General features: G+C 40.5%; 1 protein-coding gene across 1 annotated transcript; it reads left to right on the forward strand.

Annotated features, from left to right (window-relative positions):
• The first annotated feature begins 4,288 nt into the window (after window positions 1-4,288).
• Window positions 4,289-17,339, forward strand: LOC306743472 (6-phosphofructo-2-kinase/fructose-2,6-bisphosphatase 2-like). Its single transcript, XM_079225985.1, has 16 exons — window positions 4,289-4,425; window positions 7,011-7,136; window positions 7,877-7,973; window positions 8,245-8,311; window positions 8,382-8,456; window positions 8,546-8,602; window positions 8,713-8,837; window positions 9,331-9,538; window positions 10,096-10,242; window positions 10,329-10,433; window positions 11,316-11,445; window positions 13,986-14,048; window positions 14,130-14,194; window positions 15,388-15,573; window positions 16,139-16,208; window positions 16,301-17,339. Exons 1-15 carry the CDS (start codon window positions 4,335-4,337, stop codon window positions 16,190-16,192), a joined length of 1,596 nt encoding a protein of 531 aa, XP_079082111.1. The 5' UTR covers window positions 4,289-4,334; the 3' UTR covers window positions 16,193-16,208; window positions 16,301-17,339.
• Window positions 17,340-18,644: the final 1,305 nt, after the last annotated feature.

Genomic DNA, 18,644 nt, shown 5'->3' on the forward strand with positions numbered 1-18,644 from the left:
TGACTCACTAGTTGTTGTTTTTTTATTTAAGAGCTGGCTCTCCCCCTACTGGTCAGTCCCTGTGTGACACTCCAGACATCTTGTTCCCGCTCCATTTTGAATCTTTTAGTTAACACACAAGAAATGACGTTGAACTGGGAATGCTGACACAACACCAAGTTGTTGATTTTCTTATTCTCTTGTTTGTATTACATCAACAATGGACATGTGCATTTCATTGTCCAAAGAAACCATTAAACATCCCTTTGCTACATGTCCTGGTCATCATTCTTGCTGTTTTCTTTCTCTTTTTTTTTTTAAGCACCCATCCATAATACAATGTTAATATTAGCTGCTGGGTTAATATTACACATCAATGCATCATAAGCATTAGGTTAGACATTTTATTGTTGCTGTATAATCTCTAAAAGCATGGCCTTCTTGCATATAGAAATATACAAAGATCCTTGCTAATGAATTTTTCAGCACTCCTTTAAATTGGTCTTGCTATTCAATCTGTGTAAGACATTCAGGGTATGTACTGTACGTAGGAAATGATTTCTGTGGCTGACAAACGGGGGAAAGTCCTCTCCGTTTTCATATCATTCGAGAGCCGGATCCCTTTATTTGCCCACACACTGAACTTTTAAGAGAGAATGACCTGATCAGGGATCTTCAGACAGTTTGTTTACCAGTACTTCCTGAGTTTCAAAGGGCTACAAAAATGGACAAAGGATGACCAGAAGTTGCAACTCTTGACGCAGATTATGTGGATGTGCTATTCAATGTGGACGAGGCAATATTCTCTGGTTACTGGATTCTTCTAGAATTTATCTAGAAATATATTTGAGGTAAATTGTGTTTGCTTGATGGACAGAAACACGCTGAGAATTATAAACCCATTCTGACTTTCAGTGCTCTCTCTCTCTCTCTCTCTCTCTCTCTCTCTCTCTCTCTCTCTCTCTCTCTCTCTCTCTCTCTCTCTCTCTCTCTCTCTCTCTCTCTCTCTCTCTCTCGGCATCTGTCCTCGCAGAGATCCAGCTAGGAAAATGAGCAAAAACTAGATCCAGATTATCTTGTACTGACGAACATTATTTTACAAAACAAGCACATATCTTACAGGCGAAGGGTTGTTTAATGTTAAGGTGTATTAGTTAGACACTGTGAGGCTAGTTTCTTTTAAGAGAATAAAGAATTGTGATTGCAATGAGTTATGTGGCATATTTTCTGTATGAAATAATCTGTACAATTAAAGAAGAATGCCACTTAATTTTACGTTTTTTCCTCTTATATATGTTTAAACAAATTACCTCAATTCTATTAATTGTTGTTCTTGGATCTGAAGCACAATAGTGTCCAGAAAGCCGTGCTCAGCTGTTGTCATTGTTTTATAACTTAAAATAAAACAAGGGTCAACAAAACACTTTCATTTGCACCACTTTAGTAAGTGGCCATACACATTATTTTGATTGCCTCTCAACAGCTCTCAACATGTCGACCGCTAGCGGCTCAAAGCTAACGGTGCTGACAGCCCGACCAGTGTAAACTAGTCTCAGTTTCTTGTTTGAACACCTCTTGCATCTAGTTGCTGGTAACTTTCATTGGAAAAGAGTTAGAAACACTGGCTCCCGTGCACAGACAAGGTCCATAAACAAAAAGTCTTTCTTACTCTGACGTGAATAAATAAGCACATAAGAACTGCTGTCATACAGACAGTGCTTAAGCCTCACCTCCACCTGGATTGCATCCTGGCTCACGCCCTCTGCCCGTCCACTCATCTCACCTTGAGGATTACCTCCTGGTGATGATTCAGAGGCTCTGCTGCTGACCACAGCGCCTCCTGCAGGCTGTAATGATGAATGAGCCGTAAAGACTCTGGAGCAGGTGCATCAAGTCAGCTGAAGATGACCAAAAAAGGACTGCATTTAAAAATAAAATGTGTATAAAATGTGGTGAAATCTGATTAATCATCTTCAAGGACTCACATAATAAAACATTATAGACTTAAATGTAGTTGTTTCCAACAACGTTATCACAGTTTTTGGGAGTTTCCAAAGGGTCTAAATCTGTGATGGGACCTTTTGTGTCACAACATTATAACTGAACAATGCAATTTTTTCTGTAGCTTTTTAGATAAATATCCAATAAAATGGGTTGTGAGGTTTCCCCCACAAATACTACTGTAAACATCTAAACATATCGAGAAGAATACAATTAGAGCAATGTTAAGTTATTCATTACTAATTATTTTGCAGTTAGGTATGTAAACACTTAGAATACAGTTTATGAGTTGTTTTGTATTTGTCAACACATGTAAGTCGTCCTAAAGCATCCTCAGTTTATGACTTGTTAACACAGTTTGACAGAGCTGTAATAATGCTTAATGATCAATGACTAAAGACATGAACAGTGTGTTATAAAGCATTTCACATTTACAAGTCATGTACATTGTGTATTATAAATAGTGGCAAACTATAAGTACATTTAGTCAAGTACTATTCGTACGCTTCAGTATTCTGAGGTGCATGTTATGCTACTTTGAACTGCCACTTCACTCCGTTATTTAATATTATTTACTCCACCACCTGACAGCTGTAGTCACTTTATAGATTATGATTCTACATGTAAAACATTTGATCAGCAACAGTGTACATTATGTATAATGATAATGGTTAATTGATGCTTTCGCGTTAATGCATCAGAAATAATAATCCAAACATATTATATTATTATTAATAATAACACTCTGAATGGTGCTACTTTGTGTAGACTATGTTAACTTGTGATGCTTTTGCTGCAATGCTAACCACTTAACATTAACTTTTAATGGAGTCATTCTATACGGTGCTATTACTAAGTACTTGAGTTATAGCTCAGCGGATAAAGTGGGTCGGTGGTTCGATCCCAAGCTCCTCCTGTCTTCCAAGTGTCCTTGATCGAGGCACTGAAGCCACAACCCACTGCTCCTACAATGGGATGGGTTAAAAGTCAATTAATGGATGTACCTGTATACCTGTATGTGTATGCCGGTTGAAATTACGTTTTTAAAAAGTGATCAATGCTTCTTCAGCCACAGATTATAATGTGTTTAAACATTTCTCAATTCACTATATAATAAATTTCAGATGCTAGATGTATTTGTGTTATTCCAAATTTCCAAAATATTCAAGGGGATCTGTCTTTTGGTTTATTTTATTTTGGAAAGCCCAACCGGAAGCGGCTCGGATGACAGCGTGGATGACATCGGGGAACTTCCGGTAGACGCCGGGGAGGAGGAGCCTAAAACATCCGAGATGAAGAAGAAGGACTCGTCCGGTGAAGGTGGAACTGATGGCAGCATTGCAACGAGGACGATAAGCAAATATTACGCCGCAGCTCGTGTGTGGTAAGTTTAAACATTCACAGGCTTCGTCCCCGTTTCGCTGCAACGTTTCTGTTTGAGTCTGTTTCAACAACACGTAGGTGAAAGCAGAAGTGATGAACTTGACGTGGAGTGAACGTCAGGTACAGTGAGGCAGCTCTACTGTATGAGGCAGGATGTCACGCACAACTTTAGCTACCAAACTACACACAATACTGTGGACACACACTTCTGATAGTATCAGGGTAAGGAGTGTAGGAGTTACAACTATCAGAGTAAACTCATTAAATAAATGCAATGCCAAACGACTCCTTTTCTTTCTAGATTATCAATAATGTCAATAACTCACTTCTCCATTGTGGATATTTGCTGGATTTCTGAGTCTTCTATGATGTTAAACTGAATATTTGGCTGGTTGTTTCTGACAAAACAAAACATTTGAACATACTTTTTACTCTTTCTGTATATATAATACTGCTATTGTGGATTATTTTACAGTTGGTATTGCTGTTTTACTGTTTACTTATATTTAAATTACTATATTATTATGGGTCTCTTGTTGCTGTAATCCTGCAAAAAAAAATGTGGGATCCGATAGTTTTACAAAAATAACTCATTAATGAAAATTATATCAATTGGTTTGCGGCCCTTAATACAGAGAGAAAGCAGTTTCTCATCTTTGCAAAGCAGTCAACAGCAATTTATTTGACATAAGACAATGCTAGAGTGTCACACTTGTGTATAGATCAACTCATTTAATAATAGATTGAAGCGCTGGTGAGTTTCTCTTCAGCATCCTTTCACATGTGCCGGTTTTATCACCTTACACTGGATCCGAACGTCAGTTGGCATTGATTGTGTCGTCAGGCAGACGACTCAATTTTTGACGTGATACTGATATGATACTCTGTCCTCAACAGAGAGATGCTGACCTCATCTTAACATCGACCAGAGCTCGCCGAGACCGGACAGCAGGAAACGGATCGGACCGATCATGGCCGGCAGGCAGCAGAGACCTGCAGCCGCTCCCGACGGCTCAGCAGAGGCCAAAAGGACGGACCTCAGAGCCAACGAGAAGAAGTGCTGTGAGTGGTCTGCTTTTCTACCTGAGGCCTGTTCTGTATTAATTACCCAACTGTGCACCTCACGTAACTGCAGAGGTGTCAAGTAACGAAGTACAAATACTTCGTTACTTTACTTAAGTAGAAATTTTGGGTATCTATACTTTACTGGAGTATTTATTTTTCAGACGACTTTTTACTTCTACTCCTTACATTTTCACGCAAATATCTGTACTTTCTACTCCCTACATTTTAAAAATAGCCTCGTTACTATTTCATTTTGGTTTGTTTTCACTCCGGCTTGTCATCGTTCAAAAACACACGCACAAAAAACCTCTCCGCCCCGTTGCCAACAGGTACGTGCGCGCGCACACAGGTGAGCGCTGAGCACACACACCAGCGGACAGAGAGCGTCGAAAAATATGTCGTGTGAAAAGTAGACCGCTATATCTGCGTTTTAAACGCTCCCAGGGTGAAGATGCAACAGCAGCTCTCCTGTGAGGAGCACCGGAGTTCTCCTCGCACCGGAGCGGCTCTCTGAACCCGGAGCAGCTCTCCTGCTCCAGGTGAAACGAGCCACGGTGCTCGTGTCTTCTACCAACAATGAGCTGCTGGCTTCACATATTACTAAAGTACAAAGTACACGGATATAAAACTAAGTCATTAATAAATACATGGACAAATGCCTGTACTTTCGGGTAAATGGTTACGGTACGACGTTAACGGGTTACGCTTGCGCATGCGCGATTTGACGCGACGCCGTGAGCTCCGTGAGCTCGTCTTTTCTTGCTGTTGCGTTTCTCAAAATAAAAAAAAACAGATCTAAGCTCAATATTGAGCATGAATTGAGAGAGGCCATATCAAATCTACAACCCCGTTTATAACATATGTGTCGAGGAAAGCAGGTCACTGCAGCCACTAATACTGACACAACGTGATGGATCACATATCTGCACTCTTTCTGTTTTGTTTGGCAAAACAAATTAAAAGCTTATTGTTTTCCACAATGAGCTATTTAGTAGTAACTAAATATGAGTAATTTTTTGCACAGATAGAACTTACACAAACCATTGTCTGATGGGGCAATCTGATTTACTTGAAAGTGATTGCAATTGTCTTTATTCTGTTATTTATAAAAGCACAGAAGAGTCACACAATTATGTTATTTACAGAAAAAGTTTGAGAACCACAGCTTTAAGTGTTTGTGTCGGAGTCGCCGCCTATTTTGCACTATTACAATACTTAAAGGCAACTAGTTATCGTGTCTTCCGCTCCATGAAACGCATGTTAATGCTCAGTACACATATGGTACTTTAATGTATTTGCATTGTAATAAAATGTGATCATTTTAAATGGGCATATATACAGCTGAAACGGGTAGCCTAGTGCATCCCACATTTTTCAACTTAACATTTTAAAACATTATGGCATTTATAAAAATTATTGTTTTGGGGGAGGTGGGGTAGTGCACTATAGGCCCCTGAGAGGCTTAAGAGTTTGTCCTTAATGGTAAAAAAAAATATTCCCCTTAAATTACTTTTACTTTTATACTTATAAGTAGTTTTTAAACCAGTACTTTTACACTTTTACTTAAGTAAAAAGCTTGAGTTGATACTTCAACTTTTACAGAAGTATTTTTAAACCCTAGTATCTATACTTCTACTTGAGTAATGAATGTGAATACTTTTGACACCTGTGCGTAACTGTTACATTATTCAATATAATGTCCTTTCAGCGTGCTGTAAATTGTAAACTTTTAATCACATTTCCCTGCTCTGTTGGCCACGAGTAAAGAGAGGTGATAAGGTCTCAGCCGGCACTGATTGTTTAATGTCAACTGTGACGCACCTTTTGTCGTTATTAGTACGTATACAGTGTGTGGGTGTATTTGTAAAGGCAGATACTGCATCACATGCTGGTCCTTTTTGAAGCACAGTAATACGCAACGAGCCGACTCAGCTGGTAAAAATGTCGCTAAGCTTGGCTTCTTTTTAACTTCGGACTTTGAGGAATCTTTAACCAGGGAAGTGAAACGTTCCCATATATATATATAAATATGTTGAAGACAGAAACTTAGTCCTCACTTGTAGACATCTGGCCGTACAAGTCTTGTCTCGCCACATATTTCTTTTTAAGGTTGGTTCTCCCTGAGCTGAGGATGGTCTGTTGTGGACGCCGAAAGAAAACAGAGAAAAAAAATCTGTTAGAAGTATTTTCCATTTCATGGCCCAGTCAACAAAGTTACACTGGATTACTAAACTGGGTTGTTAAGCAACCGGACTTTGAGACACATTAACCAGCTGTCAAGAGATGACAATTGTATGCCGGAAATGTTAAACTAAGAAGGTAGTTGAACACGGCAGGGGTGACATTGGGTTATTGCACAACCTTCCCTCTGCTTACTGTCAGTGTACATTCCACATGTGTGTGTATACAATATGCATACCGGCCCTATTATTGTTATAAACGAGACATTTCAGGGGCAAGTTTAAAGTGATACATGAACAGTTAACAGCTTGAGAAGTGGATGTCGATCATAAAATACCCCTTTATGCTTAATAACGAATATCTGTGTGTGTGTGTGTGTGTGTGTGTGTGTATGTGTGCAGCTTGGGCCTCCTACATGACCAATTCTCCGACTGTGATAGTGATGATCGGGTTGCCCGCTAGAGGGAAAACCTACATGTCCAAGAAGCTGACGCGCTACCTCAACTGGATTGGAGTGCCAACGAAGGGTCAGTACAGAAGCGATTCATGTTTTAGTTTTATGCATGTTGTAATGTTTTATCAGTACACAGGGAGCGCAACCAATAAGAACAAGAAAAAGAAAACACTTAAGATTGGATTTTGATCCCTGTGAAATACCAGAGTCACTGTGAAAAGTTGTTTTTTTGAAGGGAAAGTGCAGGTGTGGCACCATGATGCATTGTTCCTTTATAAGGACTAGAATGCCATTCAAAGATATTGAATTACATTCTCTGGTTATCCAGCCTGGACAATACCTTTTTTTAAAAAGATCTTTAACCACTCTGAAGGAAATATGTTGCTGTTTTACTTAGTCCTTGAGGTGGATATCGCAGGAATGGCATTTGAGCCTCTCCTCTTTTGCCGTTTCTCTTGTGCTGCTTTCTTGCATTGTCTGTGTCCTAACCTGCACCTTGTTTTTACGTGAAGCTCCTGCTGTCTCGGCCAGAAAGAAGATACCTTTCCTGTCTAAATATAGGAATATGTTATGCTTAAGGCAATGCTTTGTTCATTTATAATGTGTCACCGCCCCCTTTCAGCTGGCTCTGTTTGTAGTTCTATGATGACGTTTTCACCTAAGAGGAATGCAGGAGAACTGGTTCGGCAGACTTGTTCCAGATAAAAGCCGCCGCCTCGACATAGCACAGACATTAATCCTTTTCACTGCCACATGCAGACTTGCAGTGTCTGTCTTTACCTGACTCTCTCCCTCTCTTGGTTCCCTCTGCAGTTTTTAACCTTGGAGTGTATAGGAGAGAAGCGGTGCAGGCGTACAAGTCCTACGACTTCTTCAGACATGACAATAAAGAAGCAATGGAAATCAGAAAGTGAGTAAGACGGTTTCTCTTCGCTTTGGCTCCATCTGGTGTCGCAGAGCGACTCCTTTCCCACAGTCGTCCCTCCGCACGTGTTGCAGGGTCGTGATTGCGACGCCCAATAAAAACACCTGGTTGCTTTGTCATGCAAATGAGTCTTTTGGCTGCAGAGTGTTTTGTTTAACTAATGGGGCAGCACATTATTACAGCACATTATGTGTTTGAGATGCATTTAAAAGCTTATTCTAAGTTCCTGATCAATATACTGATTGTGTTTCAACAGACAGTGTGCTCTGGTGGCGCTGGAGGATGTCAAGGCCTATCTGAACGAGGAGGGAGGCCAGATCGCTGTAAGGACTCAAAACACTGAGCGGTGAAATTTTAATTGATTTGCTCTGAATATCTTGTGTCGTCCGTCAGGTTTTTGACGCCACCAACACCACCAGAGAGAGGAGGGAGCTCATCCTTAATTTTGCTCAGGATAATTCATACAAGGTCCGAGTTGCATTCATGATTTAATCATTAACGGTGATTGTATTTTCCTCATGAATTCTGAATTTCTAACGATTAGCGCCTTCTGTTAGGTGTTCTTCGTTGAATCAATATGTGACGATCCCGACGTCATCGCGACAAATATCCTGGTAAATGATGCTTTAATGCTCTTTTATTTTGTATTTTAAAGTTACAAGCACAGTTTTGTCCTTGTTGGATGTCTTTGTAAATAATCTCTACTCATGTCTCTCTCACAAAGGATGTGAAGGTGTCCAGCCCGGATTACCCAGAGAGGGACAGGGAAAGTGTCATGGAGGATTTTCTGAAGCGAATAGAATGTTATAAAGTCACCTACAAACCTTTGGATCCGGATGAACACGACAAGTAAGAAGTTATTTTGTTCTTTGTCTTTTTTCTTTTCGTTTTTGCCTTGACTTAGTTCAATACTTCTCAACACTAGAAGTATTTTAGGGTTAACTGTCCTCAATCATTTCCTTGTGTTGGCCTTGTAGATTATTTTACAGAAACAGCAGCCAATCTATAATCTCGTTGGTTATTGTTTATTATTTAATGGGTTTTGATTTGAGGAGCTTTTATACGATAAATCCTAAAGAACTAATAATTTGTCATACATTTAGCTCATGAAGTTCAGGAAAACTACTAAATTAACTGATAATATTTTGATTCTATGTGTATTAAAACTTAAAATAGGCCCACATACTTGATCTTTGTTTGTAGAGAAGAAGAAAACTTGTTGATAGTCTTGAACCTCGTCATTGTTATACTATGTTGTTCATAGATTAAAAATCAGGATATTTAGACTACACCAAAAGTGCAAGATATCCCTTCGCTTGACTCGTTTCTCTCCGACACACAGGAACCTCTCCTTCATCCAGGTCATCAATGTCGGCCGTCGTTTCTTGGTCAACAAGGTGCAGGACTACATCCAAAGTAAAATAGTGTACTACCTCATGAACATCCACGTGCACTCCCACTCCATCTACCTCTGTCGGCACGGAGAGAGCCATCACAATGTGGAGCGACGCATCGGGGGAGACTCCGAGCTGTCAGAGAGAGGGAGGCAGGTGAGGGAGACGGGCTCTGACAGCGCAGCTCACTCTTTCGTTTGCAAGCTGGATAAAGAAAGCAGCATCTCCAAAAATCTTAAACGAAGTGTTTGACCTTTTTGGAACTGCACTTAATCAGGATCCCATTCTCATATGTGCTTTTGTAAATATGAAGCAGCATCTTTTTATGTATCTTTTTTTTAACGTACTAAACAAAAGAAACATAGTGTGTTAACTAATTAGCTGGCTGTTAACTGGCAAGCTAACTGGCTGCAGCTTCATATTTAAAGGACAGATATGAGAGTGGCGTCGATCTTCTCAAATAACAAACAAGATAATCAGCATTTGTGCCAAAATGTCAGGCTAGTTCTTCAATATAATGTCCAGAATAACTTAAGAAGCTTTTGAAAGTTATAAAATCAGCAAAGTTCAAGCAACACATTGGAAACTATTTGTGCAGCATGAAACCAGTAAGATGAAGAGTAATGAAATCCTGCTCCACCGTGTAACTTCTGGTTTGTGTTTGAGTTTCCCTTCCGCACAATAAACGTCTCTTTCAAATGTCCTCTTGTCAGTTTTCAGCAGAACTGAAGGGTTTTGTTCAGGAGCACCATCTGTCCGACCTGAAGGTCTGGACGAGCCAGCTGAGACGCACCATCCAGACGGCGGAGGAGCTGGGAGTTCCCTACGAGCAGTGGAAGATCCTGAATGAAATAGATGCCGTATGTCCTCTGATGTGTTCCTGAAGAGACTGACGTTCACTGGGAGGCCGTGTGCTTCATCCGCCTACTTTGTGTTTTCAATTCAGGGAGTGTGCGAAGAAATGTCCTATGAAACTATTGAGGAAACATACCCAGAGGAGTACGCCATGAGGAGCCAGGACAAGTACCACTACCGCTATCCGGGAGGAGAGGTAAACGCCGGCTCTTTATTTATCTTGAATGTGACAGATAAGCTCTGTTATGCTCTTGCCCATTATGTTTTTTATGCGTTCTCTAGTGCAGTGGTTCTCAACCTTTTTCCTGTGAAATATTTTTTCAGCCGAGTGCCCACTAACCAGTGCAACACATTGTTGGTAAAAAATTTAAAAAAAAAAAAGTGGAATACACAGTGCTGTGCCATCAGTGTCTGATTTGTTATAGCATGAAAACAATTCAGTTTATGAACTTATATTTTATTGAATATTTATGAAATAACAATTAAAAAATATTTTTTTAATGGATACTCATTTTAAATATATATTTAAATCTCAAATACCCCCATTTGAGAACCACTAAGGAACTTCTGCAAATGTAGCTCTAACTTCCACCTGCACATTCAATTTTACGGGTCAAAGGTCACGTGACCTCACAAAACACGTTTTTGGCCACAGCTCAAGAATTAATATACTAACTGTGGCAAATTCCACACACATTTCTGAATAGGATAAAATAATGAAATGACGACATCTTGGACAGACATGGACGTAAACTGCAACTTGCCTGGAGGAGGGGGAACCTTTAGTGGTTCTCAACCTTTTTCGTGTCAAGGACGCCTCCGTGTATACAGGTCTCAGGGGTATTGATGAGGTTCTGCTTCAGGGACCTCCATCTGAAAAGATTTTGGTTTTTAGAAAAATATAGTTGTCAGCTACAGTTGAGGAGAGAATGTAATGTAGGAAGTGACTGTTATGATGTAACACTGACTGGTCGGCGTAACGCAAAGCGATACATCTTGTTTAATAATGAACGGAAAAATGATCTTCAATAAAAACAGAACAAACACAAATTAGATTTGATGTCCCTTTTGGCTCTAGTCCTACCAGGACCTGGTCCAGCGGCTGGAGCCAGTCATCATGGAGCTGGAGCGGCAGGGCAACGTGCTGGTCATCTGTCACCAGGCCGTCATGCGCTGTTTGCTCGCCTATTTCCTGGACAAGAGTGCAGGTAACATGGACCCTCTAGGATTAGATCTCTAACAGTGACTTACCTGTGTGTTGTTACAAGGAATAGATCGTGGCTGTAAATGTTTTAGCCAAATTAGACAGAGGAGAGTAAGAAAATAATGAGTTATTATACTGTCTGTCACAGTGTATGTTTTGATGTCACCACAAGAGGGCGCCAAAGTCAGGACCGTTCAAATGCAGTTCATGCAAATATGACTCAAACAAACAATTGTTACCACCAGATAATTACAGACCACAAATAATCATGTTTGTAGGTTAATAAAACTTTGGACTTACGGTTGTGTCCTGAGCAATATCATCAGCTACACATGACTATTTTATGGACGGCGTATTATATTCACTCTTGCTTAAAGTTGTGTGGAGATGATTCATTTTAAAGACAATGATATTCATCAGGCACTGAATCATAACCTGAAACAAAACTGTGTCAAAAGACTGTGTGACGCTCTCTCAGAAATTATGACTACCCATTTTGCAGATGTTTTTGTGTTTATTCCCCCCCCCCCCCAATTAAACAGTACTAAAAGTAAAAACACAAAAAATGTCAAAGAAAAGAAACACACAAAAAAAACGCGTGTGAAAACTACCCAATGAACACTCAGGAAATCCCTGAGGGCCTACCCACCCACATACGCTGCAAAGGTACACTGGTTTTTATTCAGACAGACAACACACTACCACCTGAGAGAAAAAAAAACTTGCAGTGTACTAAAAAAATCAACACTGGCCACAGAGAGATGGCAGCTCTGCGCCGCTCAGCTATTCAGTTTTACTCTGCGCTAGACACACGACCATGCGCTGGTAAAGAGTACACAGTACACACACACATATATAAAGAGTACATAGTACACACATAGATACAGAGTACATATGTTGTTCTTGTTCTGAAAACTGTTCTTGAAAAAAACGAAACTGAAACATGCACATTGTGTAAACATTGTAAATAGTTTGTTTTTCTGTAGAACATATTTTGACTCAAATATATATAGTAAATATTTTGTCTGAAAACAAAAACTGTCATTTCTCAGTCCCGAGTCTGTTGCAAATGGAACTTATTGACTTGCAGCAGAGATCTAAAAGCTAAATTCATAGGCACAAGGAAAACCAGACATGATGGACCATTTCTGAGAGAATTGCCTCCATCCTTCCCTGAGCTGACAAAAGTGATCAGTCGGGTAATGTACCTTTTTGGAAGCACATATCTGTGAGAAACCGTTCTCCACTATGAACTTTAATAAATGCAAGTACAGGTCCAGGCGTAGTGATGCCCATCGTGAACCTGGATCAGGATTTCACTGTGACCTGGATCAGGGTTTCTACTGTGACCTGGATCAGGGTTTCTACTGTGACCTGGATCAGGGTTTCTAATGTGACCTGGATCAGGGTCAATGTGGCTCAGCTGTGAGCAGAAGCGCTGCCAGGTGTCTGGCAAGAAATAGAATAAAGTACAAATGTAATGCATTTGTTGGTTCGGTGCAGTTTCAATAAGTTATTTAAAAAATATATATATATTTGCACTGTTAAAAACTATTATAAAAATGTATAGAAACTGCTGGTTGCCTTTTTTATGACGAAAATATGTTATGAATGTAAAAAAAAAAATTGCGCTTTCTGTGTGGCCCTCCGATGAGATCACAATACCAGCGGTGGCCCCAAGCCAAATTGAGTTTGAGACCCCTGCTTTATATCGTTAATATATAGGTAAAGGAGTGTACATCAAGGATCAAGTCGCAAATAAATTAAATTGAAATATAACAAATGGTATCCATATGCAAATGTGAAATACGTAAAACATAAAACAAGAAAAATATACATACTATTGGCACTCAAAATAAAAAAGTGTGTGAGTGCTGGAAAGGACAGATTCTCCACATATTCCCCAAAGGGATATCAGGTTTTGTTCTGCTTTTCAAGTGATCCACTTAAAGAGAATCTCAGTTTGTGAACTTGAAGACACATCAAGATGTCCTTGATCCATTGTATAAAAGAGGGAGGAGGCTCCCACCGAATGAGGATTATTCCTCAAGCTAACAACGCAGCGAATGCTGTCGCCTTCCACGATGACAGAAATTCAGACTGGATCATAAACACTAACATCTATTTTTTGTTTTGTTTAAAACACAACCAGTAAAGTTACAGGTTTTGCGGTCAAGAGAGTTCTTGATAGTGGACTCTGGCGTTTGAGTCGCATTGTTGCATTAAATAAAGCAGATGTAAAAATGTGTGTAAATAACAAACCAGAATAATAACTGGGTGGGTAGAGTGGAAAATGCTGCTCAATATCAAATCCATAATTAGACGTGGGTTTCGTCAGTCAGCAGAGGAAGTGGCTGCAGCCCCGAACCGCAATCTGATGACCAGCCGGTGTGGGTGCAGCTGTGACTGGCATCTCATCCCTCTGCACCCCCGTACGGGACATGTAGCGCTGCAGTGGTAACACGGCTTCATGCACCGCCCCAACCACGAGGGGGAAACACAGAAAAACCGACTGACTCTCTTCTCTTTTTTGTTATGCTACAGATGATCTCCCCTACCTGAAGTGTCCCCTGCACACTGTCCTAAAACTCACCCCTGTTGCTTATGGTAAGTCACGTCACTGTTCACAAGTCAACTAAACCTCCTCCGTTGGGTCGTGACTGTGTTTCTCCTGTCTCCCTCCTCCAGGTTGCAAAGTGGACATGTTTGACCTGAAGGTTGAGGCTGTCAACACTCACAGGGACAGACCATTAGTAAGCTTGTGACCTTTTTTATTATTAATCCTGCCATAAACACACTGTGCAGTGCACGTTTCTATTGCGTGTCAGCCGGTGGAACCGGTCACCCCCTGCGGCGATGACTTGGCAAACTGACCACGGCTGTATTTAGTTCAAAAAGAAAATTACACAACTTCCTGGAGCCATATATCCAGTCATTTCCTCAAAAGTCCTGGTGACAGATGCATAAAGCTGTGGGCAGGTTCACGATTGAGAGAAACATGCATACTCGTTGTTTTTCCATCAGATATATTAAGGACGCGTTTCGTAAATCTTTTTTCAAAAGCAGATTTTGTGAGCTTCAGACAGCAGAGCCAGGCTCGTATAGAAAGATTATTGTGCCTCACAATGAATTAAACATTTTAAAATGTGTTTTGCAACAAAGGTCCCCACTGGACTCGAACCTGGGACGTTGCCCTTCATGGTCAGTGCCAAAGCTAGTGTCCTCACAGTAGACAAGAGGATGAAATGAAAATGCAATAAATTAAAAGGGAAATAAAATGCCTCCAATGTAAATTAAATGAATAATAACATAGACATATTTAAAAAGTAAGCTTTTGCATTCATGTTTTCCAGAGTGCTGTGTAGACTGCGGAAAAAACTAGCCGTGAGCAATTTCAGCTAATTTTGGAATCCATATCCTTCTCAAATCCCCCTCGGCTCTCTCTAGAAACATCCGTTAGCGTCGACTAAAGTATTTGTGAGATGTGCACATTTTCATCACAAGATGTGTTTTTAAAAATACCAGTTTATGTGTGGGAAGAAGGCGTACTTCATGCTGTATACTTCTTTTATACATCTGGCCTCTGGACTTTCCAATCTCCGTCCCCCAACAGTGAACTTGATGTTTATTAGTGAAAAAATGAATCTGTGTTTATTTGGTTGTAGAGTTTTGTTCTGATGAGTGTTGGTTGTTGAAAGCAAGAGTCCCAGACAGAGTGGGTGTTCACACATAAACACATTTACTGAGAAAGCTCTTGTTAAACGGGTCTGCTGAGACCAAAATAACAGTAGTCTTTAAGGCTGTTTGTCTCCGTGGTTGTTTTTGTCTTTCCTGGCTCTCTTTACACAGGACACAGTGGCTTCAGCCCTTCAGCAGGAGAGTTTAATTAGTACAACACAAAAGCACGTGTTAACCAGCCCCACCTTGTCTCCTCTTCCCTGACCAGAACACGGTGCCGCCGCCGTTCATCCGACGGAACAGCTTCACGCCGCTGTCCAGCCAAGACCAGATCAAACGGCCTCGCCTTTACAGCGTGGGCAACCCTCCGCACGCTCGCATGTCCCAGGCTCCTACTTTACCCAGCATGCAGTTCTCCGAGGCGTCCGAGGGGGCAGAGATGCTACAAAGCGAGGTCAGTGTAGTGAGTATCACTGGATATATTTCATCATTTTAAACATGTTGGAAGTGGAGGAAAAAGTAAATAAAATAGGAAAATGTCTGACGACTGTGGAGCTTAGAAATAGCAGCAAGGAAAAGATTAAGAAATCAAATACATTTTAGTTTAGATTTATGTTATCAACAGATTAGAGGTGAAGTATAAAGCTTTATGTTTAGTTCTATTAAATAACTATTATTATCTTTGTTTGTATTTGGTTGTATGTGTTATTCCAGACATCAGGGCCCAATACAATCCCAGAAATGTAGTGTCATGTTTTCCACTATAAACAAAGTGGCCTTCACACGCGTCTTAGACGTGATTTGTGTCCTTGTGGCCTCATAAAGTGACCTCTCTTAAATGTTCTGTAGCTCAAAAACAAACTAAAAAGGGGCAGAAAGGGAGCGTTTCACTCCGGCTGGCGACTTCAGATTTGACTATTAGCTCAAGTTCAGTTGCTGCCAGTCCAAACAAACGCCTCCGCCATCTCTTGGTCGGTGTTTTTCTTAACGCCGTCTCCCCTTTCCTCTTTTCCCTGCAGGACTCTGTGAACGGTTTCGGCGCAGCAGACACAGCCGACCGTGTTCGGAGTTAAAGAGCCACAGAAAGAGGTATTTCCAGCCTCTTCCTCTGGTTTATCATGTGGAACATCTGTGATCTCCACCTCAAATATCTCACCTCTCTGTTTTGCCTTTTATCCCAGGCTTTCCTCCACATGGATGTGTCACCAGTTCCAGGACCAGCAGTAAAATGCCCACCATTACATTCTTAAGCACTGTCTCTGTGGAAGAAGTATATATGAGTTATCTCTTTGTTTGTTGTTGGATAGTTTATGTGTGTTAGTGAGTGGGTTTAGCGTACATACATGAACTCAATGCCTTTGCACAAAAGCCTTCATATCAAGGCTGCGATCCAGCTCGGATATATACGAATGTAGAGATCTGTAGGAAGTAGAAACTCTAAAAACCCGTCCACTAGTTCCCTGTACACTCCACATGTAGTCTCCAGTCATATTATGCTGTATTAGATGTAGAACATGTTGATTGTTGAAGCTACTATCTTTTTAGTTTTACTGTTAGAGGAAGCCATGTACAGCCTTAGTTTTTCCTCAGATCCTGTCTTTAATTTTCTTATTTAAGATTCCCAGATGATGTGCATCCTTTCTCGGGTAGTCTGACAAGATGAAGTAGTCATTTTATTTTGAAGTGTAATTCTTATTGAGCTTGCAGTAGGCAGACACTGGGCTGTAAAAAGTAATGAAATATTTCATCTAGCCTTGTAAAAAAATTTAAGCAGCTACTGTTCTTATTTCCTCTGTGACAATTATTCTGTTCTTCTTTCATTTGTGTTTTGCCTTCTGCTCAAAGAACAGCTTTAATACCTGCAGCTGTCCAGCGCGGGACATTTGGGTTCCATGAAACTGATGCAAATATTTTGAAACACAAAGTGCTCCTGAATTTTCATGCATTTTAATTCTTCATAGCTAAAAGTGTTCTTCTGATGCAACAAATATACTGTTTGTAATTACTAGCTTCATAGTAGCCTCATGGATAAAATCCATTCACATGACTTTGATTTTGAGGTCAGCAATAAATCAATATTTGGAAAAAAAGTGCCTTTATTTAAAAGGACTACAAGGCTGTAACAATATGATTGAATGTCTTAAAAAAAGAGCTTTAACATCATTGCACACTGTACCATTCACGTTTCCTTTAATAAAGTTATTTTTATTGCAGTGTTTACAATGACTTCTACTTATTTTGAGCTGGGAAAGTCTTTTATTTTGGCGAGGGAGTGAGTGTGAGCTCACTGGGAGTCGCCTTTCTGTTTTGCCAAACTTCCTGTGGCCAAAGAGCTCGACAGACGAACATCGCCAGAACTCAAAGAACAAGAGGGAATGCTCAGTTTAAATATCATACATCTTACAAATCTAAATCTAGACTTCTAATTTATATATTTACGGTAAAATGGTGCCGTTCAATTAAACATCACTAATGATTTGGCGTAATGAGAATGTATTATTTCTAGAAATTATACGTCACTTTTTTTGTAAACAAAAACAATGATGCAACTCTCATTTCTATGTCCATTAGGTTTCTAATGATGATCTGATGCTCTCATGATTTACATCATCTTACTGATCCAACACTGACGTACGGCTCAGTTGTTACGGAGACAAACAAGCCTCTGTGTGGCCCGACAAGTTGGGACTGAACCGAGTGTTTAAAGTGATGTCACAGGCTTTAAATGATTGTCATTTACTTTTCCAGGCTGCAGCGTGAGTCATCGGAGGAAACGGTCCCATCGCTTGTATTTCAAGAGGATTTAATCTGCAAGTTGCTTTGACGCCTGAAAGAACCTTGAATGTGTGGATTCAGATACGAAGAATTTCCACACTGATTACAGATATTAAACCAAAACAACAACTAAATAGATGAAGGCCACTTAAACCAAGACGAACACACAAACATGAATAAACAGAGGAAGGAAGAAGACTAAACAAACTGTCCGGATGCCCGTCAGACCATGAGGGTTCGGTAGCTGACATTTGGTTTTTAATATTCTCAGGCTGGACTGCTACATCATCAGTGAGGAGTCAAAACATCTTCATCTTCACGAGTCGGAGGCAGAGCAACTGTAATGAGATGACACGTTGAGTTACCTGCTGGAACACAGGAAGGGCAGCGGGACAGCATTCATTTAGTGAACGGTGCAGTTCTGAGGAAGGGGGAGCTGTCATCGCAAAGGGAGAATTGACTGGGTGTCAAGTTATCCTGGTGTTAATGTTCATTTCACCAGGATAACTTGGCACCTTTAATCCCAGGGTTTTCACCGCCACGCTGGATATGATGTCAAGTTATCCTGGTGTTAATGTTCATTTCAGTTTAGCCCAAACTTGACAGTGTGTGTGTGTGTGTGTGTGTGTGTGCGTGTGCGCGTGTGCGTCTCATCAGCTGGGTTCTCCGGCTGTGTCCCTCCTCTCTAAATTGCGTGATGCGCGCCTGCTGCTGCCTCTGCTTCCCTGTGATCTCTAAGTATTTATTCAC

The sequence above is a fragment of the Taurulus bubalis genome (assembly GCF_910589615.1).
Source record: "Taurulus bubalis genome assembly, chromosome: 11".
Taxonomy (NCBI): Eukaryota; Metazoa; Chordata; class Actinopteri; order Perciformes; family Cottidae; genus Taurulus; species Taurulus bubalis.